This window comes from Lagenorhynchus albirostris, chromosome 1 (assembly GCF_949774975.1).
Source record: "Lagenorhynchus albirostris chromosome 1, mLagAlb1.1, whole genome shotgun sequence".
Classification (NCBI taxonomy): domain Eukaryota; kingdom Metazoa; phylum Chordata; class Mammalia; order Artiodactyla; family Delphinidae; genus Lagenorhynchus; species Lagenorhynchus albirostris.
Window position 1 is genome coordinate 190,447,570 of NC_083095.1, and position 27,430 is coordinate 190,474,999.

The window sequence follows — 27,430 nt, forward strand, 5'->3', positions numbered from 1 at the left end:
GTCCGGGAAGATCCCACATGCCGCAGAGCAACTAAGCTTGTGCGCCACAACTACTGAGCCTGTGCTCTAGAGCCCATGAGCCACAACTACTGAGCCCGTGCCACAACTACTGAGCGTGTGTTCTAGAGCCCAAGAGCCACAACTGCTGAGCCCACGTGCCACAACTACTGAGCCCATGTACCATAATTACTGAGCCTGTGCCCTAGAGCCCACACGCCACAACTACTGAGCCCACGTTCTACAACTGCTGAGCCCGTGCACCACAACTACTGAGCCTGTGCCCTAGAGCCCACACGCCACAACTACTGAGCCTGCGTGCTACAACTACTGAGCCCGTGCACCACAACTACTGAGCCTGTGCTCTAGAGCTCATGCGCCACAACTACTGAGTGTGCGTGCTACAACTACGGAGCCCGTGCACCACAACTACTGAGCCTGTACTCTACAGCCCATGCACCACAACTACTAAGCCCGTGCACCACAACTACTGAGCCTGTGCTCTAGAGCCCATGCACCACAACTACTGAGCCCACGTGCTACAACTACTGAGCCCGTGCACCACAACTACTGAGCCTGGGCTCTAGAGCCCATGCACCACAACTACTGAGCCCGCGTGCTACAACTACTGAGCCCGTGCACCACAACTACTGAGCCTGTGCCCTACAGCCCACATGCCACAACTACTGAGCCTGCATGCTACAACTACTGAGCCGGTGCACCACAACTACTGAGCCTGCACTCTAGAGCCTGCGAGCCGCAACTACTGAGCCCGTGTGCCACAACTACTGAAGCCCACGCGCCTAGAGCCCGTGCTCTGCAACACGAGAAGCCACCGCAGTGAGAAGCACATGCACCGCAACAAAGAGTAGCCCCCGCTCACCACAACTGGAGAAAGCCTGCATGCAGCAGTGAAGGCCCAATGCAGCCAAAAATAAATAAAATTAAAAAAAAAAAAAGCAATGGACTATAAAACAAAAACACACTCCCAACCCCAGCACTCGTCGACTTGGAAGAAGCCACGGGCCACGAATAAGGGCTGGAAGGCAGCCAGCTGTTCTGCCATTGCGCGCCTAGCGAGCGACAGGCTGCGCTCAAGAACTTCAGGACTTCGCACGCACGTGAGCGAGGCCAAGCTCAGGGCTCTGAAATGCCCGAGGGGACCGGGCTTCCAGAGTGTGGCCCTGGGCCCTGGATTCCATCCCCAGCTCAGGCGGGACGGCTGCTTGCTCTCTGGGGGCGGGTCTGGGAACCCGCGTCGAGTGTGGGCAGGAATCACGAGGGGGCCGCTCAGGTGAGGACCCTGGGTCCCAGTCCAGAGGCTGACTCAGCAGGCCTGGGTGGGGCTCCATCAAAGGCACTCCTGCCAGGTCCCTGGGTGCTGCCTGTGCTGTGGGTCCCAGCACCCCCGCCCAGCACCATCACTGAGGGCGGGCGTCAACCAGGAGCGCACGGCAGTCGGGGGACCCCGCCTCCCCACGCCCGTAGGCAGTACCCCAGCTCCAGCCCGTGAGAGTCTCCGAGGCAGGCGGGCAGCCAGGCACCGCGTCTCTCCGCGGCCCCCAGCTCTTCCCAGCGCATGGATGAGACGGAGGCCCCAGCAGAGTTCCCACATCTCCCCGAAGGTAACCACCGCCCACTGGGCTCATTAAATATACACATTATCAATGTCCCTGCCCCTGGAAGTTCAGATTCAGTAGCTCCGGGTTAGGGTCCGGTGTCTATTGTTACCAAGCTCTCTGGGCATCCTGTCGTCAGGGGACGTGGAAACATGTTCGGGCCACCTTCTGAGACGGAGGGGCTCCGCTCCGGAGAAGAGCCCTCTGCCAGGTAACAGATGCTGGTACCTGCGGCCGGCCAGCTCCAGGCTGTGGCCCACCGCCCGGCTGGGCGTCAGGGTTTCCCTGTGACCCTTTAAACCATACCACCGCCCAGGGCCCACCCCCAGACAGGGGATCTCATCAGTGCCGCCAGGAGCCCGGGCCCAGATATTTCAAAACCTCCTCAAATGACTCTGGCAGCCCGAGTTTAGAGCTGCTCTACTGCAGCTGAAGGAAGGATCTGAACACTGCTGAACTGTGCAGAAATATTAAGCGACTGCCCACGAACCGGCAGAGACCAGGACTGTAACACAGAAAACCCATGAGGCGGAAGGAAGCCTGGGGCGTTCCGCTACCTCGATTAACCACGGGCTAAGCAAGAAAGGTTCCAACTCTACAAGTCCTGATTGCTTTTTAAATTATAAAAGTAATACGCACTCATTGTTGAGAATGTGGAAAAATATAGGAAAGTACAAACCCCAAAAATCGCTCGTAGTCTTTATACCCAGAGACGGTCATTTTGATGTATATCTTCTGGTCTGTGTGTGTGTAAGGATGTGGATTTTCAAACAGCCTTAGTGTTGATCTGCTTTCTGGTTTTACGTCAACATTCCCCAACATCTGCAGCGCAAACGACAGCCAACACTTACATAGTGGTGACAGTGTGCTAGGTCCTTACTGAGTGCTTTCCTAACTCATTTAAGCTTCACCAGCACCACTCCGAGGTAGGAACTGCTGTCAGTCCCATTTTACAGAGGAGGAAACTGAGGCACAGAGAGGTTGAACAACTCTCCCAAGTCACACAGCTTGCAAGTGGTGGGAAAAGAATTCAAACCCAACAAATGTGGCCATAAAGCCCAGTTAGCCACCATGTTTCACTTCTTCCAGCGTCATGACAAATCCCTCACGAGCACAGTTTCAATGGGAGAATGGCAGTCTATCACGTGTACGTGCTTTATTTAACCATCATACGGCTATCAGACATCCACGTAGCTTACGCTCTGAAACACTTCTGAGAAACTCTATTCACCAACACTAAGCAGGTCCCAGGTTATTTAGAATCAATCCGTAGAAAAGGAAGCGGCAGATCAGGGATCATGCTATCCCTGTTGTGCAATGTGACCTCAGATCGGTCCGGCCCGTTTAGGCTCGTCCCACCCGCAGCGTGGAGCAGAGCTGGCCCTGCCGCACTGTTCCCGTGTCCGGCTATCACAGCCGATGTGTTTCCTTACTAGACAAGTGCAAGTAATCTCTCATTGGTTTTTTTTTTTTTTTTTATGTGCTTATCAGCAAACGTCTGGAGGGACTGAAATCCTGAGGTGCGATTTGTCCACGTTCGGGCCACGAGCATAATCAGAGACAAACCAAGAATGACACAAACAGGACAAGGATATAAACAGGCTGTAGTTGCCTACGCCAGGAAGGGGGCCAGTTTTCTTCCCCGCCCAAAAATGTTCCGTTATCACCTCAACTTTGTCAAAGCTGCCATTTGTAACTGATCAAAACGGCTGGGCATTCTAGGCAAAACTTTCTTCTATTTGCACAATACAGCAAAACCCCAGTTTCAAGAAAACACAGATCCACCCGGAGAACTTTAAATAATCTATTTTAAAGAGTACACATGACAGAGAAAACTTTTATATGAAGCAATTATTTCACAAACATCTAGTTTGTACCTAGTCTGAGCCTGGCTCTCACAGGCACACGTGGCCCACGCGGTGACAGTTCTGGCGAATTTCTCCTTCAGACAAGTTATCAAGTTGGATATCTACTGGCTTCAGTGTATGACGTCCATTAACAGCTAAAATGTGTGCCACTTCACATGGCTTCAAAGCCAAGAATGTGTTTTCCGGTACCTTTGAGGAAATAAGCTGAGATCAAATTTTTCTTTTTAAAAAATGAGACTAATAATTTACATTTACAAAACGTTAACAATGGGACGTTTCACAAAAAACATGCTGAACGCGTTAATACGGGGTGGGAAAAAGATAAGGAAAGCCAAGTGGCGTGTGAGAGCCCAAATAAACGGTGTCGACAAGGTCAGTGAGACAAGCAGGGTCTTTGTACAGAATCCCTGGGAGAACAGGTCAGAGAGGAGACAGAAGCCACACCTGCGAGCAGCTCCCTGAGTATCAGAAAAGAGACACGATGACGACAGAACCACTGATCGGGGTGTTTGGAAAATCTTTGAAACATAAACATGTGAAAAACAACATGTCTATAGGAAAAGAGGCAGATCTGTTTGCTGAAGGTATAAAGGCTGATGATGAAAAAAGTGAGGAGACCTTTCTGTCTGTTCACATGACATTTTCAACCGCAACAGGAAATCCCACCATCCTTTCTAAAAGGAAAGCCTACTTAGAAGGGCAGCAGGGGCCATGGTTTTTAACCACGGTTGCACCCACTGCAGGATTATCCCCTCCACGGTCCTCAGAGCTGCACCAACCTGTGATCGCCTGGGCTCAATGCAGCCTAGCTCTGTGCCTGATAGCCCGCGGGCGGGGGGAGATGCCCTCCTCCCTTCCCCACAAGATCCTGAATCTGGTCCCCCAAGGGCAGCCCCCAAAGGCTCGTCTTCTCTGTGGAGGTCGGGAGGCCCCACCGAAGTGGTCCCCAGTCCAGTGACTTCTTCCCGTTGGCAGGGCCACCACCCTAGCAGATGCTGGTGCCGCCCCATGACCTTGAAGCCCTGGTGTCCCTTCCTTCAGAAGCCACGCCCTCTTCCAGATGGGAGGGTCAGTCTTACCCAGGAGCACAGTCTGAGCATAAGGGTAGTACACATCCCTTAAAGGACCTCCCACCCCGTGAAGGAGCAGTGCTTTCCTTCTAGGGTGGCAGGGGCACTGGGGCATCTCTTTAGAGGGACTCAGCGCCAGCAACCCAGTGCTGGGTGCCCGGCGCGTTTCTGGGACGCGGTCAGCTATCTAGTGCTACAGAATTTCCTCCCCAGTCCTCTCTGGGCCTGGAAGCCTGCAATTTCACTTTCCAGCGAGCCGTGGTATATTCAGTGTACTACACTGTGTGACTAACCCTCTGACTCAGGGTAACAGATAAGCTAATTTTGGAAAGGGGAGCTTTAAGGTCAAGAAGAGATCACGACTAAGGTTTAGAGGTTAGCACAAATTAAGATCCGTCAGAAGAGACAAGGCTGCTCTCAGGAGAGCATTATGTTCTCTCGGGAACGTAACGGACAGATCGCTATTCAGCCAACGGCTCACGGTGGACAAGGACTGCAAGCTGCACTGGTACAGAGGTAACCGAGACACAACTGTCGGGTCAGACGGCGAATGTACCGTTACGCCTGCTTTCCACAATGTCGCGACGAGTGAGCGCAAATGATAAACACTACAGAATCAGCTGAAATAAAGGACCAGGGAGACTATTTCAGGAGGTTACTATTTGGTTTGTTTGTTTGTTTTTTTTAAATACACACACTTAACAATGGGTCTGGAAGAGGAAGCATGATAAATGACTGATGAATGATGCTAACTTTAGCGTATGCGGGAGGGGCGGGGCAGGAGGACAGTCCAAAGCACTCTAGGTATCCACACGGACAGGTAACTAAGCAGACCCACCCGGGAAACACATCTGCTGACGCAGGGGATGGAAGGCCCTCTGAGTCTGGTCCTCCACCCGGGGGTTTGAACGCCTGAGCCCGGGTCCAGGGTCCACAGAGATGAGCTCAGGATGGGCAGCGTCCCTGGGCAGGGCTGGCTATCAGACCGCGTTACCAGCAGCGGACGCAACTTGCTCTCGTGGCGGCCGGCAGTTTTCTGCATCATCTTCGGGGTAGGACTTCGAGAGCTTTTTGATTCTGCGAGGTCTGGGGAAGACCTTTTATCCAAGTGACCTAAGTCAGAGGCCCCGCCCAAGAGGCGTTTAGGGTCGTTGCTTGCTTTTTACAAACCAGCGCCTGGAGCTGCAGTTCTCGGGGATACACGTGGGGCAGACGCCGTCCCCTCCCTCCCAGATGTGGGACCCTCCCCCCAGTGGCTGGGCAGCTGCCCTGTACTTACTCTGGGTGACCTGGCCCCTTCTGACGGATTTCCCAGCTTCAGGAAGAAAGGGCTGAAGTGGGGAGAAGTGGGATGAGAAGACAGGGCCTGTGGTCGGGTTGCCGGGAGCCTGCGGCGGACCCCCAAGGAGGGCGGCTCCCGGCGATGGAGCTGCCGAGGCGCCCCTCAGTGGCGCCACCAGGGGGCGGGGTGGGGACGCTGCCCGGAGTGTGTGGGCGTCTCCTGGGACGCTGGACGGCGGGGGGGGGTCCAGACGCCTGCAGCAGGGCTTCGTGGCCACATACCCTCGGCAACACGCCTCGCCTCCCCTGGCCTGACTCCTCCCCTGTCCAGTGGATGGTCCGAACGCCTTCCTTTTCAAGTTTGTTGGGAGGATTAATGAGATAATACATTTCAACTGTTTGGCAGAGTGTCTAACATACGAACCCCCTGTTTTTAGCTACTAGTACCATCATGACCCCCATTAAAAGCAATTCTCAGCAGGGGGGATCCATTTGGAAAGTCTTCGCCTCACATGGTACACGGAGCGGGTGAGGGGCACGCAGGGAAGAGACAAGTGAGTGTCTGCCCTCGAGTGGGGTTACTGTAGACCCGTACTGTCCTCTCCTAAGCTGTAATCAATGGGCCTGCACTGACTGACATAACACGACCCTGACCCTCCGGCCAGGCTCTAAGGGAGGGTCCGTAACAACGATGTCCAGCCAACCAATATCTAGTCTATTCAAACAAAGCAGGAAGAGCAAGCTGGGGCCCATCTTCTCTCTCATGAATCCACTAGGTAAGGCAGATTATTCCAGAATTTTCCCCGTGTTCTCGTAATAAGGACGTATCCTTATGGATATATATGGGTGTTTCCTCACCTACTAACTAACCCAGTCCTCTGGCTAAAGAAGGAACTCGTCACCAGCAAGTCTCCTCTTGGTGATAACGTTGCTGCCAAGACAAATGGAGCTCTTGGCTGTGCTGCTGATGTCTTCCTCCTCCTCCCCACTGTTCTCCCTGAAGTCTCATGTTCAAAGGGTCCAACCTGATTCTTCTTGGGAAAACATGGTGACGGTGGAGCAACATGGGAGCACGTGCAGGGAGAGAACCAGCGTCCGGGCCTTTGGAAGCTGACACTGCTGATGAACAGAAACAAAGTGCCTCGGAAGAAGGGTTTACAACAAGACAACGGGGAAATCGGAGGTCTGGAGCTTCACGTGCGCTGATGAGCGCTCCAGCTCACACAGCCCATACTTTGCTCTGTGAAGTGGTCAAACCAACAAGGCCTAACACTTAGGAGACGAAGCAGCAGCTACAAGACAAATGATGTTTGTGGAAGTGTAATTCTGTACAGAGAAAGAGATACATGGAAACAGATGTTAAACTCGAGGCGTTCCTTTTTTGGAGAACCATTATAAGCAGGATATGATGGGAGAGAAGCTTAAAAAGCCTCTGCAAAGGAACTGTTTACCATACCCAGTAGCACCACCTAGAACGACGTCCACTGAGCCACCACTGGAAGGCTCCCCAGACGAGGCCCCTCACCCCACATCAGAGACCCTCTCAGACTGCTGAGTCTCTAATTAGCTATGACTGCGCTGACGACAGGACATAATTACAAGCTATTCTCAGGATTTCTGGGGCTGAGCAGAAAAGAGCTTATTGTGGTACAACTTTCAGGTTCAGACCTCTGCTATGTTACGTTACTTTACAGCTTCCTCTGATTATAGCATTTCAAAGGAAACACAGTAAGGAAACAGGGAATGCCTGATAACAGTGTTTCACAAGTTTAATGGTAGCCGAGTATTATTCAGTGATGGCTACTTGCATTTAAGCATGCAGTTTCCTCCACATATAGATAACAGCTAGCTTTTCTCCTGTGCGCGTTTCCTCTGTTTCCCCTTAATCTTTGTGTGTGTGTGTGTGTGTGTGTGTGTGTGTGTGTGTGTGTTGGCAAGCACACCCTGCAACAAGGCAGTACGTGCAGAAATAGTTAAACTTGGTACAAACTGATGAACTGGAAGTCTACTCGTTATAAGCTTTGAGCACAGATGTAAATACCAGCTTTCAGAAGCATCCTTTTCATGTTGCCATGGGGAGGACAGAGGCCACAGAGAAGATGCACACAGTTAGTATCTGCTGTTGGTTATACGGCCAAGATTAGGACACAACAAAAACCTAGCATTAAATCATCTGACATCTAGAACGCTGTCTGCAGTTTTACAGACATCCTGGGTTTCCCTGCTATGTACATCCTGGGTTTCCCTGCTATGTACATCCTCGGTTTTCCTGCTACGGGAATACTGTAGTGACATTTGACGTGACCTGTGAGTTTTCTTCTGTACCACGTGGGTGACTCACACAGCCAGTTTCATCACCCCAGTCCGGTCCCTGAGACCATCTAGGAGTGGTTTAGCACCCAGGTGAACACCCTGCGGAGTGAATGACTCAAGGGGGACGTGCCAGGGCTTTAGGGTTCCTAAACCAACGGTCTGGGAAGAGAAAAGAAAATATGTGTGGAGTGCACGGTCAGCCCCGCGCCCACCCTGGCCTGGAGAGCGGCCTCATCCGAAGCCTTCTGCCCAGAGCGGGTGAGGCCCGGACACCCACCACCGTCCAGCCGCCCTGCCCTGGCCAGCCTCGCGTGCTGACCGCCGACCAGAACAGGGCCGCAGGCTCACCATGCCCAAGGCATCTCTGGCTGCCCCAAACTACACATACCTTCTCTCGGAAATTTAAACTGAGACCCAAGGGCGGAAGTCGGCGGGGGCTCTGGAGGCAAACCTCTGCCTCCACGTGGGACTCAAGTCCCGGGGAGCCCAGGTTAGCGGGAAGTGGGAACTGCTGGTGACGTCAGTGGAGGAGCTGCAGTGCAGGGAGACGCAGTGACAGGCGACACCTCGGGCGGAGAGGGTCCTGCAGGGACGGGCCACAGCCTGGAGAGACCTGGGCTAACGGCCTGTCCTGGGCCCAGCTTGCTCGTCCCACATCGGGTGAGGCCGCCAGTCTTCGTGTCCTGCGGGCCAAGCCCCCGTGGTATCCTTACACCTCCCCCTTCACGCAGGTGCCTCTGGTTCCCTGCGCCCGGAGAAGCCACAAGGACGGAAGCTTTCCCGCCAGGGACCAGGCGGCCCCCTGGGAGTTCTGCTGAGCCTGTGACTGTCCCCTCCCCACCCGTCCCCCAAGGTTGGCATAAACGAAGGCACCAAGGCCGCGACCTCAGAGCTGGGGTCGACAGTGCAGGTGACGGGGCCGCACAGCCAGCGTTTGTGCTTTACACGCTCGTCCAGTCTCCAGCCCTGAGAAGGTCAGTCCCGGCAACACGTGGGACGCAGCTTTGGAAAGCAGTGACTCTAACTGTCGCTCTGGATAAACGGTCTCCCCACTTGAGCCGAAGGGCTTCTCAGCAGGTTCAGCCGGTCCTGCACCCCTCCTGCCACCCCAGGAGCTCGGTATCGCTCGATCCAACAACAGCGACAGCTCAGAGCACAGCCTCTCCGCCCACTTAGGAAGCGTGGGTCCTGCATTTGGGAACCTAGTCAAGGCTCCAAATCTGTTCTGTGTTCCTCCCCGCCTTTTTTTTTTTTTTAACATTTTGCTGCATATAACCAGCTCATACACGAAAAACTCTAAGGCGATGTGAGTTATCAATCCTATCGTTCTTCATTCTCACCCGGGAGCCCTGATGTTCCAGCCACGCCCAGATGACGGGCGACACTGCTCCCCACCTACGTGGCCCCGGCCTGCGTGCGCAGGGCGGCGTCATTACCCGGCTCTGACCAGGGAGCACAGATGCCGTCCCTACGCAGCTCCCCAGACAGGAAGGGGCTCAGCGGCGCGTGGGAGTTGCTACCCCCGCCCACGGGCAGGGAGTGCAGGGGAGGACGTGAGGATGGCCCAGCACAGGCGACGGGCCCCGCCAGGCACAGTGTGGCCAGGCCCGGTGCTGCTGTGGCCCGAGCCGGGCTTCCCTCCACACCAGCACCGAGTGCGTGGCCCTTGCAGAGTCACTGACGTTCTCTGAGCTTCAAGCTCTTGGCTGTAAAATAACAACATTGCTAACATGCCTACCTCTCCACCATTCCACCAGAATAAAACAAACCAGTCTCCTTTTGGCCCCTGTGGCCTCTTCCAAACTGCTCTGAGCCCCCCGTCCCCAGGAGGTCCAGGGGTGCTGAGGACCTGCCTGTGGTGTGGGCACTCTCTAGGGCAGACCTCACCCCACCGAGGAACTGCAGGATGAGGGGCCCCTGTGATGCTCCCCAGTCACCCTGATGGCTTGGAGTTGGACAGCGCATCCTGGGCCCCAGCGGCCCCCCAGACCCGGAGGCCAGCCTGGCAGGGTCACAGTGGGGACCAGGCCAGGTGCAGGAGCACGGCTGCCTCGCCCCGTGACTAAAGGCTGGGATCTAGCTGCGCACCACTGATGCGTCCCGACTCAGAATTAAGCTTTAACTGTTAGCATCTATTTATTTCCTCTCAAGGCACGCTTCTCCCGAAAGGGAAACGTAATCCCCTCCAGCCTACCTTTCCGCCTGCCTCCTCTTTCCAGTTCTCTACTGGCCACTAAAGAAAGAAAACGTCTTTTCACTTCAAGCCAGGAAGCTGGGCAGCGGGTCTCTGAGGCACGGGGCGCTGGCATGGATCTCTGCAAACATGAATGCGTTTTCTCTTTCTACCCTACAAGGCAACCTTCAATCCAAAAGCACCTCGACACCTCCCAAGTTAACTGGGCAGCCTCAGAACCGGGGGGGGGGGAACGGCCAGATCTCTCAGAACTCTGTCGACAGGCAAAGACGTCCCAGCGCTGCTCTCAACCCAGCTGAGCCCTTCACTTGTGACGGAAAGAAAGACGCCTACAGGTCTGAGGGAGGCTGGGATGGAGGGCCTTGAGGTTCCCAGGCCCCCGTGATCACACAGGGCTAGGGAATCCTGAGCAAGCTGTGAACGGGGCTGGGAGCCTCACTGCCCACGTGGAATCCTCCAGGGGGTTCTGCTGCTTCCCGAGCGGGACCCAACTCTGATCTCTGATTCAGCCCTTTGGACTGGGATGGACCCCACTCGTGGCACGTGTGCAGGGATTCCAAGGCCATCGTCTTCACCTCGTTAGAAACTAAACCTTCTGCTTCTCAACAACTGTTACGAGGCTGGGTGGATGAACTGAATCCCTGGGCTTATACTGGACACACTGTGTGCCCAGCGCGTAGCAAGCTCTGCAGGAAATGCAGAAGGGGGAGCAGGGCACAGCCTCGGTGCCCTGAAATCCAGGGCGGAAGGTGCAGGTGTGCTCAGCACAGAACCGGAAGCACAGGAGGCGGGGTGAAACCCAGAACGCGTTTGTGCAGCAGCAGCTAAGGCTGTCCTGGCTCTCGGACAACATACCCGCAATCACCCTCCTCCAAAACCCACGGTGGGCATGCTTTTCAGGGGACAGGGCTGCAAAGGCAGTCGTGGACATAAGGGCAGGTTTTGAAGGGCAAGGTTAAAAAAAAGCAGCTTCAAGCCCTTCTCCATCCTGGGCGCCCTCCTGAACCCGCCCCATTAGTGACAACCTCGCCCTCCACAGAGAGGCAGCTCTGACTTGGCAACACAAACCTGCTTCTACTCCACTGGGTGTGAGGAGGAGCCCGCCCCTTTGCTTGTACTCAGTGACCAAGGTGTTGAACGCTCCGACCTGTAAGAGCAAAATCCCTCCCCTGAAGGCTGTCGACCAACAAGGAAGATCCTCCCTGTGAAAGGCGACCTGTAACCGTGGAAGCTAGTTCATTCCCTTTGGACTAGATTCACTGCCCTTTTCGTTTGCATGTCTGTTTGCTTCCCTTAAACAGAGGCCTCTGCTCCCACCTGTCTGGGTGGCCCATTTTGCCCGGCTGTACCCAGCCTCATGCTCTTTGTAGGCACGGCCCCTCCCCCGGCCTGAGCCTGGTCCCCGGGCAGCATTAAAGGCAAACACAGCTTTAGGAAGTGATGGCAAAGGGTTCCCCTAGGTTGAAACTGCCGGGTGAGGGCTGCGGAGTCCTCTCCCGCGCAGGCTCTGGGGCAAAGCCGCCGAAATTCCCTCTAATTTACCTCCCCCCTCCTGCACCAACCCTCCCGGGTCCACCCTCTTTTTGGTTATTAAGAAAACACCCACAGACGCAGCTGTATTCAGACGCGATCTCCGCACTAGGGCCCGTGTGTGCGCGTGTGCGTGTGCGCGTGTGCACGTGTGTGTGCGTTTGTGAAAAGATGGGTGGAGGCCAGTGGAATTACACGGATACGCGAGAAGAAAGGTTTGCTTCGGCACGGGTGGAGGAGGCGTATCCGTCTCCCAACTCTGCGAGGTACAAGGTGGTGAAACATGTTGATGAGAAAGCAGACGTGCTGGGAATGTGTGCCTGACACACACCGGCTTCTCCAGTGTTTTTAAGTGATTCCTGGCTGAGGAGATACGAAGAGCTTACACGGGAACAAAGAGGCGGCTGAGGATTAAGACGCCGCGCCAGCCGGCGCAACTCGGTTACCGGCCACTCTGCGCTAAACGCCCGCTGCACCAGCCCTGCGTCCCCGCGCACGCCGCCTTGTGCCGCTCTGCTCCCCCCCTCCCAGGCCCCCCAGCCCCACCGGAGGTGGCCAGGGACGGACTCACACACCCACTGCCAGACCCCCGGGGCACGGGGAACGCTGGCTTCAGCTGGAGCTTACCCAGCCTCGGAAATCCGCGCAGCGGCAGCAGCGCTCGGGGGCTCCCCGAGGCCCCGAGGCCCGCGGCCGCGGCTGTCGGGCTCGCTCAGGCGGCCGGCCCCCGGCGAGGCCTGGCCGCGTGGGGAGGCGGCAGGGCCATCGTCACACCCGTTCAGCAGGCCGGGGCCCGCCGGCGCCCGGGGCTTCACGGGCTGGCGCCCCTCGCCATCATCCTTGCGCGGCGCCGGCAGCTCTCTGGACAGCTTGTAGCCGTGGGAGATCAGGAGGTCTTCTACGCTGTACATAGCGCTCGGGCCGCGTCCAAGCCCCGCCGCCGGGGCCGTCGTGGTGGCAGGACCCACACTGCGGGACAAGGAAGGAGAGTACCTGTGAGCCGTCACCGACTCCCGCTGGGGCCGCGCGCCTCGCCCGCCCTCGACCCCGACCAGTCCGGACCCTGGCGCGGTGCCAGCAGAGGAAGGGAAGGGGGGCTCCTGTAGCTCGCTCAAGCCCGGGCTTGGGTGAGTTGGCCCCTCGTGGACCGGAGAGGTGGCGTCTGTTCTTTGATTCCGCTGAGCCAGGGCGGGGCGCCGACGCTGGGGACCGCGCCCTCGGGTGGCCGCTCCTGGCGGGAGAGTCGGACTAGCGATTTAAGCCATGAAATGATTGACAGTGTCCCCAGCGCCCACAGCCCAGACATCGGAGGACAACACACACCGGAGAGAAGACAAAACAAAGAGAGAGACTCGGAAGCTGCAATTACTACTCCATGCTGCTAAAAAGAGACATTCCCAGCTTAATCTTACCGTACTTCCCTGCTTTCATCTTGGAGACACACCTTTTGCTCCAAGAGGGCAGAGCGAGATCTTTAATCAACCCGGGGCCAGGATGCACTTCAGCTGACGCAATCTGAGTGGGTAACTAGCCGCTGAAAATAGATCTTCAGTCCTTAATGAGAAACGCTGACCAAGCCTACACACCCAACGCGCTACACGATCCCAAGTTCCTTCCCACACGAAACCTGTAAGAATCAAATCCCTCCGCAACGTTATCTTGGGGAGATGGTTCGCACCTCTGAGCCCAGGGCGCCCACGTCCGAATTCTGCCAGGGCACCTTAGTTTAACAGTGGCAACTTCCCCAAACACACTGTCCTAAGACAACGGTACCGGCCAAGAAGAATGAAAATGGACAGAGCCCTACGAGAAGGCACACGCGTGCACAGACGTGGCACTGCCATGTTTACTTTGACACCAGAGAATCTTCTTTCCTGCGTCTTCCCATTGCTAATAGGGTGGAAGGCGGTTTGGTGAGACCTGCCGCTGCCTCTCCTTGGGCTGTGATGCTGGCCTGGGAGAGCAGCACACAGCAGCGGGCCTGGAAGAGCCCGGCCAGCTCCAGCCCCGCTTGGCTGGTGGACGGAAATAGCTCGAGCCCCGTGGCAGCCCCTGCAGACAATGGCCAGGAAATGCCTGCCGCCCGCCTGCAGGTGAAAGGGGGGCGCAGGGGGGCGCAGGGGGCGCACGTGCTTCCTGCTGACGGGACCTCTCACGGGGGCCCATCACAGGATCCCGCTGACTGTGCCCGTCCTCAGCTCATCACTCTCTCGGCCCGGCAGCAGCAAAGTCTCCACTGTCAGCACGGAGAGGGTGGGGGGGCCAGACTGTGGAAGTCTGTGATTCTCCGTCAGGTACCTACACGTCACGGAACATCCACAAGCTCCTGCCGTGGCTGTCCTACTAGTGGAACCGTCTCCACGGCAACTCTGCCACTCCTGACCCTGCTGCTGTGCGTCTTCTAGGGCGCTTGTACAACATGGCCAGAGAAACGGAAGGACCAGAGAGGCGAGCGTTCCTTCCGATTCCCCTGAGCCGGGCCCTGGGCTGGGACTGCAGAGGAAAGGGATCCCATCACAAACCCAGGGCCGTGGGGACGTGGAGGCAAGGCCTGTTTTGTTCAGTGCTAGGCCCCTGGCATCTGGTACATAGTATGCTCTCAATAAATCACTGTTGAAGGAATGCACAGTGGGAGAAAGGGACATTTGAGCTAGGTTTTGAAGAGTGATTAGGAGTTCACTCCATAGACTGCACATGCATGTGTATGAGATGGGGAACTGGCATTTAAAATAGACTTGGGGTACCGTCATACCAGGAGTAAAGAGATGACACGGCAACAGAATCCTGGTAGCCTAGACTAGGGTCCCCAGACTCATTGGCTCAAGGTCACACAGCCAGTCGGCACCACGGCTAAAGTTAGAGTTTAGGTCCGAGGACACTCAGTTTCCCTCTCCGTTACTACGTCAGGCTCTTGAAAAGCAAAGCCAAGTGCGCTGCACCCCAACTGGCCACCCAGTACGTAGAGGAGCAGGCCGGCGTCCACCACAGAATCCACTGTGAGAGCGGTAAGAAGCAATGACCCTCAAGGAAAAGGTCCGTGGGTCACTGTCCTTCCGGGATTAGGTGAACCGCTCCATCCTGGCTCTGTCTGTGTGTAAGTATAGTTAGCAAACCCTTAAGTGGCACGCCAGCTCAGGCCAGGCCGTGAATACCTTTCAAAAAAGACCCAAACGCAAACAAGCCGTACTTGACCTTAGAGGTTTGAGGTCAAAAGTGTATTGATCTGGGGGGACTCGTAACCTGCTCGGCCTCAGAGGCCAGCAGCCTGGGGGAGCAGGAGAATGAAACACAGCAGCTTCGGCACGCAGGCCGTGGGGCCCCATGGGAGGGGGTGACCCTGCCGCCCGGGTGGGATGCCCAGCGCCCACCCAATCCCCAGAGGACCCCTCTCCCTCTGGCTGGCACTCACCACTTCTCGACCCCAACTCAGAGCCTGGTCTTCTCCCTCCTTTCCACCCCAGGCCAAACATCACCCCTCCCCTCAGACAGAGTTTCAATAGCCACGCGGTGGTCCCAACCCCTCTCGGATTCGGTGTCCTTCCCGTAGCATCCTTACCTACTGCAGAAGGGCTGGCCTGTCCCTAACGCAGCAATCCCCCTGGCCACCAGGAGGGGACGCCAAGGTGCTGAGGAGGAGATGCGCCCTTTCAAACTTTCTGCCCAGCCCTGAGACAGCGGCCTTCTGAACGGATGGCACCCGAGGCCACCCTTGCCCACCAGCCCAAAGGGCTGCTATTCAGACAAGCACACAGCAAAGCTGGACATAAACGCAAGCTATTATAACATGAGGGTTTACAACTTGGAGAGATGTGTGTGTACAGTGGACCCTTGGGTCGCTGACACCCGGGTCATCAGAAATCTGGGGGTGACTTTACAGTCAGGCCTCTGTACACAGGGTCCCTCTGTATCCTCGGTTCCCCATCCGCGGATTCAACCGAGCCTGGGCGTGCAGGCTCACACCCTGTAAGGAGGCGCTTACTGAAAAGAATCTGTGTATCTGCGGCCCCGCGAAGGTCAAACCTGCGTTGTTCTAGGGCCCGGGCAGGAGACTTTTCATCCCCATGGTGGTGCTGACACCCAGCCCCAGCCATGATCCCGGGGGCACGTCATGAACCACACCAAACCTCAGTTTTCTGACCTGCAAAATGGCCACTCTCTTCTTGGCTCACCAGACCGTTCTGAGGGCCACATAAGTACAGGGAAAAGTGTAACTCGTGCACAAATGTGAGAGTGCGTTCATCATGCAGCGATGTCTCCTTTGTCTCTGAAGGGTTACCTGCCCGATGAAAAGCTTTCACCTTCGTTATTCATTGTGACCACTAGACCCTTCCTGATTCCCTTCGTGTCACTTGGGATGTGACTCTTGATTTCGAAAGTCACTCCCGCTTTCCATCACCCAGACAGCTGTCTTCCAGGAAGGGACACTTCCATCGCCCTCCGAGTCACTGACAACAGCAAATGTTATTTTACAGAGTCCCAAACGTGGAAACACAATTCCTGAGGGCCTAGGATGCACTGGACACTGAAACTATAACAATGAACGAGACACGTTCTTTGCTCTCGAGAAGCAGCTCACTGGCTCGCTGTGGCGACAGCAGGAAAACAGGTCGTTGAAGCATGGCACACGCATGCACACCGACGGGAGCTTGCCCCTCCCCACAGTGTCACAGCGCTGCGGCGGAGACAAGGACAGGAGGAGAGACGGGACCCTCACCCAGGCTCTCAAGGGGTCAGGAAGGCCTCTGGAAGATCGCTTCTAAGCCAAACAAATCCCTCAAGGTAGAGCTGCACTGTGAGATCACCCTGTGAGTATGATTTTCCAGCCAGTCCATGTAAGAAATTTTTTTCTTTGCTACTTTGTCACCTTGTGTCAAATACTCATAGTGGAACATCTAATAAAGAGCAGTCCAGTCAGCGCAGGTACCTAGATACACTCTCAGGGGAGGAATCCCGGGACACAAGGACAGAGACGAAGGAGCCCACTTTCAGTATCTTTTTCATTCTATGACTATCTGAATACCATTAATGCAGAGAAGACATTTAAGATAAGGACACACGTGTTAACAGGACAGTCCATCAGGGCCCGGCTGCCTCTGAAAGGGGGGAGTTCGTGGCTGGGAGAGTCTTCAGTGGCGGTCAAGGATTTGTCAACTCTGTTGTTTTTACAGCAAATCCACTGAAGGTGTGTGTACACACCTTAGTCAAAACTTGAAAGGGAAAGTACTTACCCTCACATCCTGACGGGTGCTCTCATATTTTCTCTTCCATTTTCACTTTTGAAACATGCTGGCCACTACCCAGTAAATTCAGTGCCACACGAATCGGTCACAACCTACAGTTTGGAAAGCACTGATGTAGAAATCAATCCTGCGCTGGTCAGGATGCTGGACTAGGTGACCCCTGAAATTCTGTCAAGTTCAATGACCCCATCAAGCTATGAGAAATTCCTTAGTCTAACAAGTTCCTTGCTCTGTTCTCAACAGCAAATACACCTCTTCTGTCCTATCAACAATTTCCTTTCAAGAAAAGTCACAGCAACTAAGTGAAGCTACTTTCCTATTCTTAAGAGCATAAGACGAAAAGAAATAAACCTCCTTAAGGGAAAGGACAGTCTGCTGCTTCCTTCCTCTGCCTGTGATCTACCTGGGGCTCGAGACCTGAGGCCTTGGAACACAGCATCACTGGTTGACAGATAAAACCCGGTGTAGCAGGAGCCAAGAGGGCCACCAAGGAGCCCTCAGCATGAACTGGACCTGTAGTGCTGCCGCTTTTATTCTTTTTGGTTGGAGAGAGCCAGGAAGCAGCATTTTGTCTCTTTTGAGTTCACTATGGCTCTTTTCATCTTTTCCTACTATTCTCTGCCCCACAAATTGCTAGAGTTAAGTCCATCATTTCAAAGACAAAATTGAGAAACCGGTTGAAAAACTCTGCCACCCCAATAAAAACCTGATGGCCTGGCAAAAGGGCCACGTGTCCTGGTGGGTCTCCTTCTCTGGGGGGCGTATGTTCGGCTGTTTCTTCTCATCTCAGGTGGAAGCTGTCTGCAGACTTCCACCCGATCAGAGCGAAAACGGAGCAGCTCAGAGAGCTTTCTCGGCAGAAGGGCCTCGCTTTCCATCCTGGCTTCTGCTTGGCGGATGGCCTTTACCAAGTGACTCAACTTCCAAGCCGCTTATTCCAAAGAAAAGCGTGTGGCTTCTAGTAGCTACTAGGATGTCAGGAGAGCAATTTCTACTGGACTTTGTGGCGTTGCTCAATGTTACCAAAGAGAAATCAGGGCCCAACCTGGCCACCCGGCTCAGAGAACCTCTCACCCGTTTATACAACTTGAGTTGAGCGACAGAAGCCATTGGATTAAAGCAAATTGTGTAGGACAGTATATACAAAGAAGGAAAACCGGATGCATAACAAGTCTCTTTTTACAGAGGAAAACTTTTGTGCTGAGTGTGCGACAACACACCGAAAAATAGTTACACTAAATGCAAACTATTGCTTTTTCCCCCTCTGTTCTGTTATTAAAATGCATAATTATAAGCATCAAGACTCCAAAAATAATCGAAGAAACAGTGAAGGAAATAAAAAACAAGGAACAGTGAGCTGGGTGAGAAGACTGGGTTCAGTCCACAGTTCTCTTGTTCACCTCGACAGGACTGGTTTAGATTAGACGAAATTCATGAGATGAGGCCCAAAGAGAAATGCTTACGGCACACAGGCTATGATCTAGGTGGTTTAGAGGGGTAGGGGGGGAGGGAGAGGAATAACAATGCTGAACAGCTCAGTTTCCCGGGTTGGGTTTTATGATTGAGTCATGACATCACTAGGTTTATATTCTATTACTTTTCTTCCCCTTGAGGATGCTTGGGCTAGGTGGTAAGATGCTCAAATACCCTCCAGGAGATGCATGACGAATTCACCAAGAACATCTTCCAATCTGTGGTTAATTTATCCCCCTGCCACCGCTGCAATTAACTCTCTCTGTACAAAGCAGAAGGAAGAGCCTGTTCCATAAGCTCAGAATAGCAGCGCATGAAAGATAATAACATCATCCGTCCCCGAGCATCTGCAGTCTGCCAGCTACTCTGCTAGCTGCCTGGCGCACTTTGTTTTCTACTCCCAGTAAATGTCCTGCTGTGGATATGAACGTCTCCATTTTATAGACGAGAAAACCAAGGCTGAGAGTCCAAGGTGACACAGCCTGCAAGCACAGATCCAAGGGTCAGACCAAGGTCTGTCCAGCTTCACAGCCCGTGCACTATTGTAGGCTCTAAATTTCCTTCCTTAATAAGCAACAGAAGTTTCCCAATTTACCAAATAATGCATAAATATAAACAAGAAAGGAGAGAAGGCATGGTGGCATGAAGATGAAAACTATATTTAAAAGGAAAAAATTCTTTATTCTCTTGGACTGAGACGGCTCTTCGAGGCGATGCTTCCCTTGTACACTGAGCACACACACCACACACACACGCACGTACATGCACACACACGAGGGCTCATGCCTCGCTGATGGCAACGTCTTGATGGCCGTACTAGCACTGACTTCTAAACACTCAAATACTCAGTAACACGATTCATTCACAAATACACCACACGATGCTCTCCGACCTTCAGCAGACCTCTTCAATTATTCTGGGTTCCAGGCTCTTGGTTGGGGACCTGGGGTTCTCATAAAAGCTGCCGTGTGAAGCTGAAAAACGGACAAACTGCACGTATGAGAGATGGGAGGGGAGCTTGTAACTTTCAGAAAAAAACTAAATTCTAAGAGAAAAAAAATTATCTGCATAGAAACAGACACCCTTGGGAGTTCCCTGGTGGCGCAGAGGTGAAGAATCCACCTGCCAGTGCAGGGGACACATGTTCGAGCCCTGTTCCGGGAAGATCCCACATGCCGCGGAGCAACTAAGCCCATGTGCCACAACTGCTGAGCCTGCGCTCTAGAGCCCACGAGCCACAACTACTGAGCCCGCGTGCCACAACTACTGGGCCTGAGCTCTAGAGCCTGTGAACCACAACCACTGAGGCCTCGTGCCACAACTGCTGAAGCCTGCGTGCCTAGAGCCCGTGCTCTGCAACAGGAGAAGCCACCGCAGTGAGAAGCCCGCACACTGCAACGAGGAGTAGCCCCCCCTCACCGCAACAACAGAAAGCCCGCGCGCATCCCAGTGCAGCCAACACAGCCAAATATAAACAAATAAATAAATTTATAAAAAAAGTAAAAAAGAAACAGCCACCCTTATCTGCAACGATAAGAGGATCTGGACTTAAATGAGCACACAGTGTGAAACCACAGAAGGGTTTGGGCAGATAAAGGAAAGGTGCTTTACACTGACTCTGGCAGGAAAGTGAAGGACTAACACGGTCAGAACAAGGACAGACGTGTGGACAAGTAGTCACAAGTCCCCTCTTTTGTAATGTGCAGGGGTGGTAGCAGAGAGGATAAGGGATGAAGGAAATTATTTAGAGTAACTTTCAAGGGAAGAAGTACAATGGATTTTGGTCTTGGTGACTAAGGTAATGGTCCTTTCATTAGGAGAAACACAGAAGTCGGAAATAACTCCCGGTTGGAGAAGATGACAGGTCATTCGATTTTAATTTAACCAACTTATTCCTGCAAAATTTCTTTGTGCCCAAATCATTCTCGAATGGCTTTTCATCAGAGTTTTTGTCCTTTCCAAAGAACCCGAACGAGACCACTTAAAGCCGTCTTACTCCGCGGTGGGCTTCTAAGTTCTGTAAGTAGCAGCTGTATCCTTTATATCCAGGCTGAAGGGACGGTGAGGTTAGGAAAGCACCGCTAACAACCCATCAGCATTGCAGCATGAACTTGAGCCGTCCACCCCCTCGCTGTAGGGACTAATTTCCATTCCTGCACGTTGCTCAGTACACGTCTGCTGTGTGGAACGGGGCCTGAGACGATGCATAGGAGAAAAGGAGAGAACCCATGGGTTTCAGTCTTCTCCCTAAAAAGTAAATTAAGAAGACTGAACTAGAGGTTCTTCGGGGTCCTTCTAGCTCTAGAAGTCGCCCCTCTCTCTAGCCTCTTCTCCCCTGTGATGAGCGGCGTGCATTTCTAAGTCAGCCGGCCCCGGTGAAGAGAATACAGCTTGTGGCTCTGACACAGAACAAAGCTAACTGGGTCACAAGAAGAGAGACCCTCTGACCTTGGCCTCGTACGTAGCACCCATACAGAGGCCAGCCCAGAGAGCAGAGCTAAGCGGCCACACGCTGAGAGGAGGGCGCAGGTAAGGCCAGGGAGTCTACCACCCAGCACCCTCGCTCCCAGAAGACCCCGAGCGCAGTGATGCCCACTGATTGCAACCTGCTTTGCCCTGGGTGTGTAGGCCCTGCGCTCGGAGAACACAAAGACACACAAGCCCCGCCCACGCCCCCACCTGTGGACCTCCTAGGCTGGGAGGCGTGACTCAGGCATTCTCATCACTAGAGGCGGAGCCTTGCGAACAATGGTACCTAAACAGGCTCCACTGCCTCTTCCCTTCCCATTTATAAAAATGTTCCATCTTTTCGTATTGACGGTCAGCAGGCTCCGCTAGACAGTGAAATGAAACAAAATATTAATAAACTCATGAAATCAACCAGCACTTTTCTGCCTTTTTAACAACTGCCTAGCACTGAAAACTAAGAGACAAATACCCAATTAAAAATATGAACCAAATGTTCACCCTCACCTGTGATCAAGGATATGCAAATTAAACCCAAATGCCACTATTCACTTCTCAAATTATTCAAGCTTCTAGAAAGCAATAGCTGTTGTTGGTGAGGACACGGTGAGTGAGCTTTAAGGGTTCTCCTATTTGTGTATGACTGTGTGCAGGGATCTGTAGGTAAATGCTATTTCCTTTCTTAAAAGTGATTAATGTTATAAAATCTTTAAAAATCTGAAACCCTATAGACTAATAATCTCACTTCTTGGGATCCACCCTAATGAAATCATCCAAGATACACACAAAGTTTTATATAAGGATACTTATCCAAGTTCTAATTATGACAATAAAAAAAAGCTAAACTAAATGTTCATTTAAGGGATGGTTAAAATTCTGGTGCGTCCACGTGGTAGACTACAATATGCACACAGGTGTATAAAATGATGTTTTCAGATATATAACGGCACAGGAGAAAATGCTCCTGGTCCCGTGTTAAACAGACAGTTTACAGAAGCCTAGATTCAGTGCATATAATACAATTTCATTTATATACGTACACACACACACACACACACACAGTGTGGGGAAGAGGAAACATACTAAAATAGCAACAGTGCTATTGGATTCTGAGTTTTTAAAACAATGTCCTTATTTATACTTTACTGTATTTTATGATGTTCTGTCATGAAATGGAGTAGATCGAACCGTATGAAGTTTTACAGGTAAAAAATGGTCAAATATTGGCACTTTCTTACACTTTATTATTATTTCATCATCAGGGGGGAAAAAACCTTAAAAACAAAAAGCTACATAGGTAGGATTAGGAAAATGTACCACTGAAAACATACGGCATATTTGGAAGACTCAACGAGCATAAAAGTGACACAGAAGAAAAGAATAAATGAATAGTAAATTACGTAAGGCTCAGAGGGTCTAGTATATGGTATTTGCGTCTTATCTGCTACAGATATACTTAACCTGATTATAGCAGGCTCAAAATCACATTCTGCTGATAGAATTGTATGTAAGATTACAAGCAGCATTCTAAAGGTCTCGATGAGACATTGTTACTCTTCTAGAAAACGTTCTCAGTTGCATTTGCTGACATTCCATCCTTAAGATGCAATTAGTCCCTCAAATTGTTGGCAGTTGACTGTAAATATTTCTTCAACTGACAATTTTTTGGTCAAATGTTATGATTAATATATAACAAAGTACTTTCTTTAAACAAGAGGTGAATAGCCAAGACACAAAACAAACCAGACTGAGGCATGTTGCTAACTGAGGCATGGATTTTTATTGCTTTCTACAGCTTTTTTTTTGGTGTTTTTTTCGATGGTAGAGCCATGTATTTTATTATGAGCAAGAGGACTGCCATTTCCCTTTCCAGTCTTAATAATTAAATAAAGAGCTCAACAGTTTAAGTCCTGGGACAGTAAGTTCTCACACACTGTCGTCACCACACCACAGAGGGATGACCAGCTCTGCCAGGGCCCTCAAGTGGTGAAAACCTCTTTAGACATAAAAAGCATATTGAACCTGGGAAGTAATAGTTTTTAGTAGGGCAACCGTCATGGAGTTAAGTTTCTTTAAGGTGACAACAACAACAAAAAAAAACAACGAGATGGAAAACTTGGGTCTGAGATCAAAAGGTTCCTGGAACACTAATCTTGCTGGGTTGGGTTGGTATTAAGGCATTGATTCAAAAAGAGAAGAAAATAAAGTACCAAATATTACAGACTTTATTTTTTTCATAAATATTATCTCTTCTAACTTCTTTGTCTCTTCACCACAACTTGTATGAACACACATACATACACATTCACACACACACACACACACACACACACACACACACACACACAGATCTTCTCTTTCACCTCTAAATCCTGTCACACAATTATTGCTTTGGAGACCTCACCCATTTGTAAGAGACCCTAAGTACCTCATTAACATTTCCAAAAGATTAGCAGTCATTAAGAAAAGGACTGAAATTGGATACGATTTTTTAAATCTTCTGGAATTGTTGGCTATTTGCAAAAACAACTGTAAAACTTATAATAGGTTAGAATTAAATTCCACTATCACCAGAGACATCAAACTCCACAAACAAAGATTCCTGAAGTCGTCTATTAAACGTATAACACACTCGTTTTGTTTCGAATAAAAGAGCCAACATTTAAAAATGTTAGTTTAAATTATTTCATATAATTCTTACATTATTTATTTTCTAATTGCGAAAGTCATATAATGTTATTCTAGAAATAAACACTGAAAAATTCAGCGTTTAAGTAAAAAGTAAAAGTGCCCCCAAGCCCCACTGTGTCAAGAGATAAAACCATCTGGTTTCTGTTTCTCCAATTAGTCTTCCTATACACAGTTGCTTTCTCTCTCTCCCTTTTCTTTCCCTCCTTGAAATATGTATCTTGGTGTGTCTTTATAATAGTATCTAAATTCTTAGACTTACACACAGAAGAAACAAGCTGAATGAGAAGGCTCTAGAGAGAGAACCAAAAAGCAGCAAACTACAAAGATATTTAGTGGTCTGATAATAAAAGGCTCTGTCAGTTGGGCCAGGCGGTCCCCAACTGTCAATATATTACCTTTAGAAAGTTTCTGGAAAATATATTTAGTTAAAGAAAGTTAAGGTAATAAGCCAAACTAAACAAAACATCACAAATTCAGAACAAGATAACTGAGGTTTTAGCACCCGGACGGTTCCTGTATGTTTCAATGACATGTAACGTTTAAAGACTATACCAAAGTACTGGAGACTGTTCTAGCCCCTCTGGGCTGCTGGCTTAAGCAAGTGAGCGCCCCTTTAGCGCGTGCTGCATTCCCTAAGTCAGCCCGCCCTCGAAACAAAGCACAATGGCAAGGTTTCAACGACTGAGATAACACTTCCCATGCAAAAGGTGAACAACAACATCTGCTGAAAAGCCAAATAAACTGCAGTAATGGGTTCAGCCACCGGCCTAGAGGACGTCAGAGACGTAGTCCTTGCTTCTCAAAATAAAAACCACAACAGAACAATTGTTTCACTCCAACGCTCTGCATTCTAAACTCTCTTTAGATTAATTAGCGAGAAGACCCGCCAAGCTCTTTAACAGAGAAACGCTGGACTCTGAACAGCCCGGCCCGTGTTTGCGGTCCTCCCAAACTCGAGAACCTGCTGGGGCTGCAGACTGCCAGGCTTTCTTTACTCATAGCATTTCTAAGATTTAGTTTTAAACTGCATTTTAAAGATTAGACTCCAAGGATCTTTGCAAAGGTTTTTTTTAACTGCATAATTGGTCCTTATTTATTCTCCTTGTGTACCTCCAGTCGTCAGTTACCTTTTATAGCTAAAATTTTAGGGCCCAATGTCTCTGGAATCTGTGACTTACTCAGATGCGTTACTGGATAACTCTGATTAGCCTGTCAAACCCTCCAGAGCATGTGGACACTCGGCATTTTAAGTTATGTTCCAAGGAGGTGGAAAGACAAAAATTCTTTTTTTTTTTTTTCCTTTCTGGCACGGGATTCCTCCACCCACCCAATCCCCCTAAATCTCTTGGGCCTGCCAAAGGCCTGACCTTCCCATCTCTGCAACAGCGGGTGAAGTCTGGAGGAAGGCCCAGCAGATGAAGGCCTCTGTTCAACAAATATTTGCTCACCCCTCTAGCGGGAGGGAAACCGTTTGCTGCACGCTGCCTGCCCTGAGTAACGCTTGGAGCCCTTCAGGAAGCTTGTTCAGCTCGTGGCCAAGAATTAGACACCTACTATCAAGGTAAATATAAAGTCCAAGCCCACAGAGCATTACGGAAAACCGACGAATTTACCAAACTCCCCACTTTACACGAAAACCAACACGAGTTCCTCGAAATAGAATCTGCGTGGAACTTCCAAACAAACTTACACTCGCCTGCCCTGCTGGACGGTCTTAATCCATTCATCTTAAATTCTGAAACTACCTGACAGACGGCAACGCTTCCCTTTAGTTTTGCCCGCTCAGACGACTGCGTCTGCGATTTTCACCCCAGCGTTTCTGGCCGCCTGAATCCCTGGCCCACTCCCCCTCCCAAGAATCCCCTCCCATCGTCCAACCCGCATCTCAGATCCCCGGGATACACACTTGCGAAACTGAAAAGACGAAAGGAAGACCTCCGAGTTGTGTGGTCCGCACGGCTCCGCTCTCTCCCCAGCAGGCCAGGCGTCTAGAGCCGGGGCGGGAGACGCAGCACGGGGTGGCCAGGGCGGCAGGGGACGGGCGGGGGTAGGAACCCGCCTAAGCTAGCTCCCCGAAGCCTTCTGCCCCCGGAGAGCGCGTACGAGCGAGGGCTGGGGTGCGGCCAGGTTGCGCGGGCGTCAAGTTCCCGTTTCCATTTTTTCCTTCGGTAGTGAAATCACAGCTGCTTTTCCAAACCCCTAGGAGAATCCCAGGCGCTCGGCTGCTCTGGCCCGTTTCGGGGGCGAGAGCGGCGCCCTGAGCCGTAGATCGGGCGTGCAGGAAACCCCTGGCCCTCGGGGGCGAGCCGCTGGCGCCCGCGGGTGCGGGGCGCGGAGGGTGCGCGCGGAGACCCGGGCCCGGCGGGCGGGCGCGCTGCAGACCGCACAGGGAGCTGGTCAGCCAGACGCACGGCGCTCTCGGGCGGGGCCCTGCCCTTCTCCCCCCCGGTTTCCCTTTCCCTCCTCCGCTTCACCGCCGGCAGCCGGGGGCCGAGCCGCCGCGGGCACTGGCGGCGATCTGCGCCCTAACACCGGCGGCCCTGACCCCCCGGCGGCGGGCGCGCGCGGCCGGGCGGAGATGGCGCGGCGCGGGGGGGCCGTGGGAACCGGGACCTCAGAGACCCCGCGCAGCGGCTGTCAGCTCAAAGGGTGGACACGCCCGCGAAGGCGCCGGACCCGGCAGCGACCCCCGCCCTCCGGGCCCCCCCGCGCCGAGGGGCGACACGCGCGCCGACGCCAGCCGCGGCCCTCGGCGCCGGCCGGGCAGCGCGCGCCCGGGGCTGGGCACCTGAGGGCGGGGACTCGCGCTCCCAGCAGAGCGGCGCCCCCCGCCCGAGGCCGCGCGGCGGGCTGGGGAGGGCGCCGACCCGAGCCGCGTCCGGGCTGGAGAAGTTGGGGGGCGAGCGCGGGAAGCTGGGGGCGAGGCGCCGTGGGAGCAGACCGGATGGGCGGTGGGAGTCAGGAGGGGCGAGGGATGCCGGGACTTACCGAGCGGCTCCCTCATGCTGCCGCCGCCGCCGCCGCCGCCGCCGCCGCCGCCGCCGCCGCCGCCGCTCCGGCCCGCCGGGGACCAGTGCGACCCGCCCCGCTCGCTGCCGCCGCGGCCGAGCATGCCCGGAGCCGCCGGCCGCCCCGCCCACCCAGGCCGCCCCGCCCATCGCCCCCGCCCACCCCCTCGCTCCGCCCCCAGCCCCTCCCCGCCCGCCAGGCGGCCTACGGGCTCTGGTCTCCGGCCGGAGGGCGGCACCCGAGCGGCGGACGCAGAGCCGAGGGCTCAGGCCTCCTCCCGCCCCGCCGAAGGCACAGGTGAGCGGGCCACCCTTCCCTCTCTTTCCTGTCCCTTTGGTTTGGGCTGCTTCAACCCTGTGCGAATGTACACACACACACACACACACACACAAATACGTATCCACTCACAGAGAAGCACACACACATATTCACACACACAGATGCACACACACACACATACAGCCACACACAGGTTCACACAAACACACTCATGCACACACACTTTCACAAAAACAGGCACGCGGGAAAGGCGTGAAGAGCGGAAGACAGTTGACAACGGTTTAGTGCCTGGGATCGCCTTCTTTAAAAGCAGAGCCCTGAGTCTTCGCTGGAGGCTGCCAGGGCCCTGGCAGGTCAGCGGCTCCGTCCTGTCTCCCGTCTCTGACAGATGAGGAGACTG

General features: G+C 53.0%; 1 protein-coding gene across 5 annotated transcripts in view; it reads right to left on the reverse strand.

Annotated features, from left to right (window-relative positions):
- JCAD (junctional cadherin 5 associated) overlaps positions 1-26,777 on the reverse strand; it is a 39,775-nt gene extending 12,998 nt beyond the window's left edge. Inside the window, exons 1-3 of one of the 5 annotated variants that reach the window (XM_060163373.1) lie at positions 25,649-25,861; positions 17,101-17,204; positions 12,500-12,841 (exon numbers count right to left, since the gene is read on the reverse strand). In XM_060163373.1, coding sequence (XP_060019356.1) covers positions 12,500-12,783 — 284 coding nt within the window. In that variant the 5' untranslated portion in view covers positions 12,784-12,841; positions 17,101-17,204; positions 25,649-25,861. Of the gene's footprint in view, positions 1-12,499; positions 12,842-13,722; positions 13,794-17,100; positions 17,205-25,648; positions 25,862-26,730 lie in introns of those variants that run through there. The other 4 variants (XM_060163363.1, XM_060163358.1, XM_060163341.1 and 1 more) reach the window with 4 other exon arrangements.
- Positions 26,778-27,430: the final 653 nt, after the last annotated feature.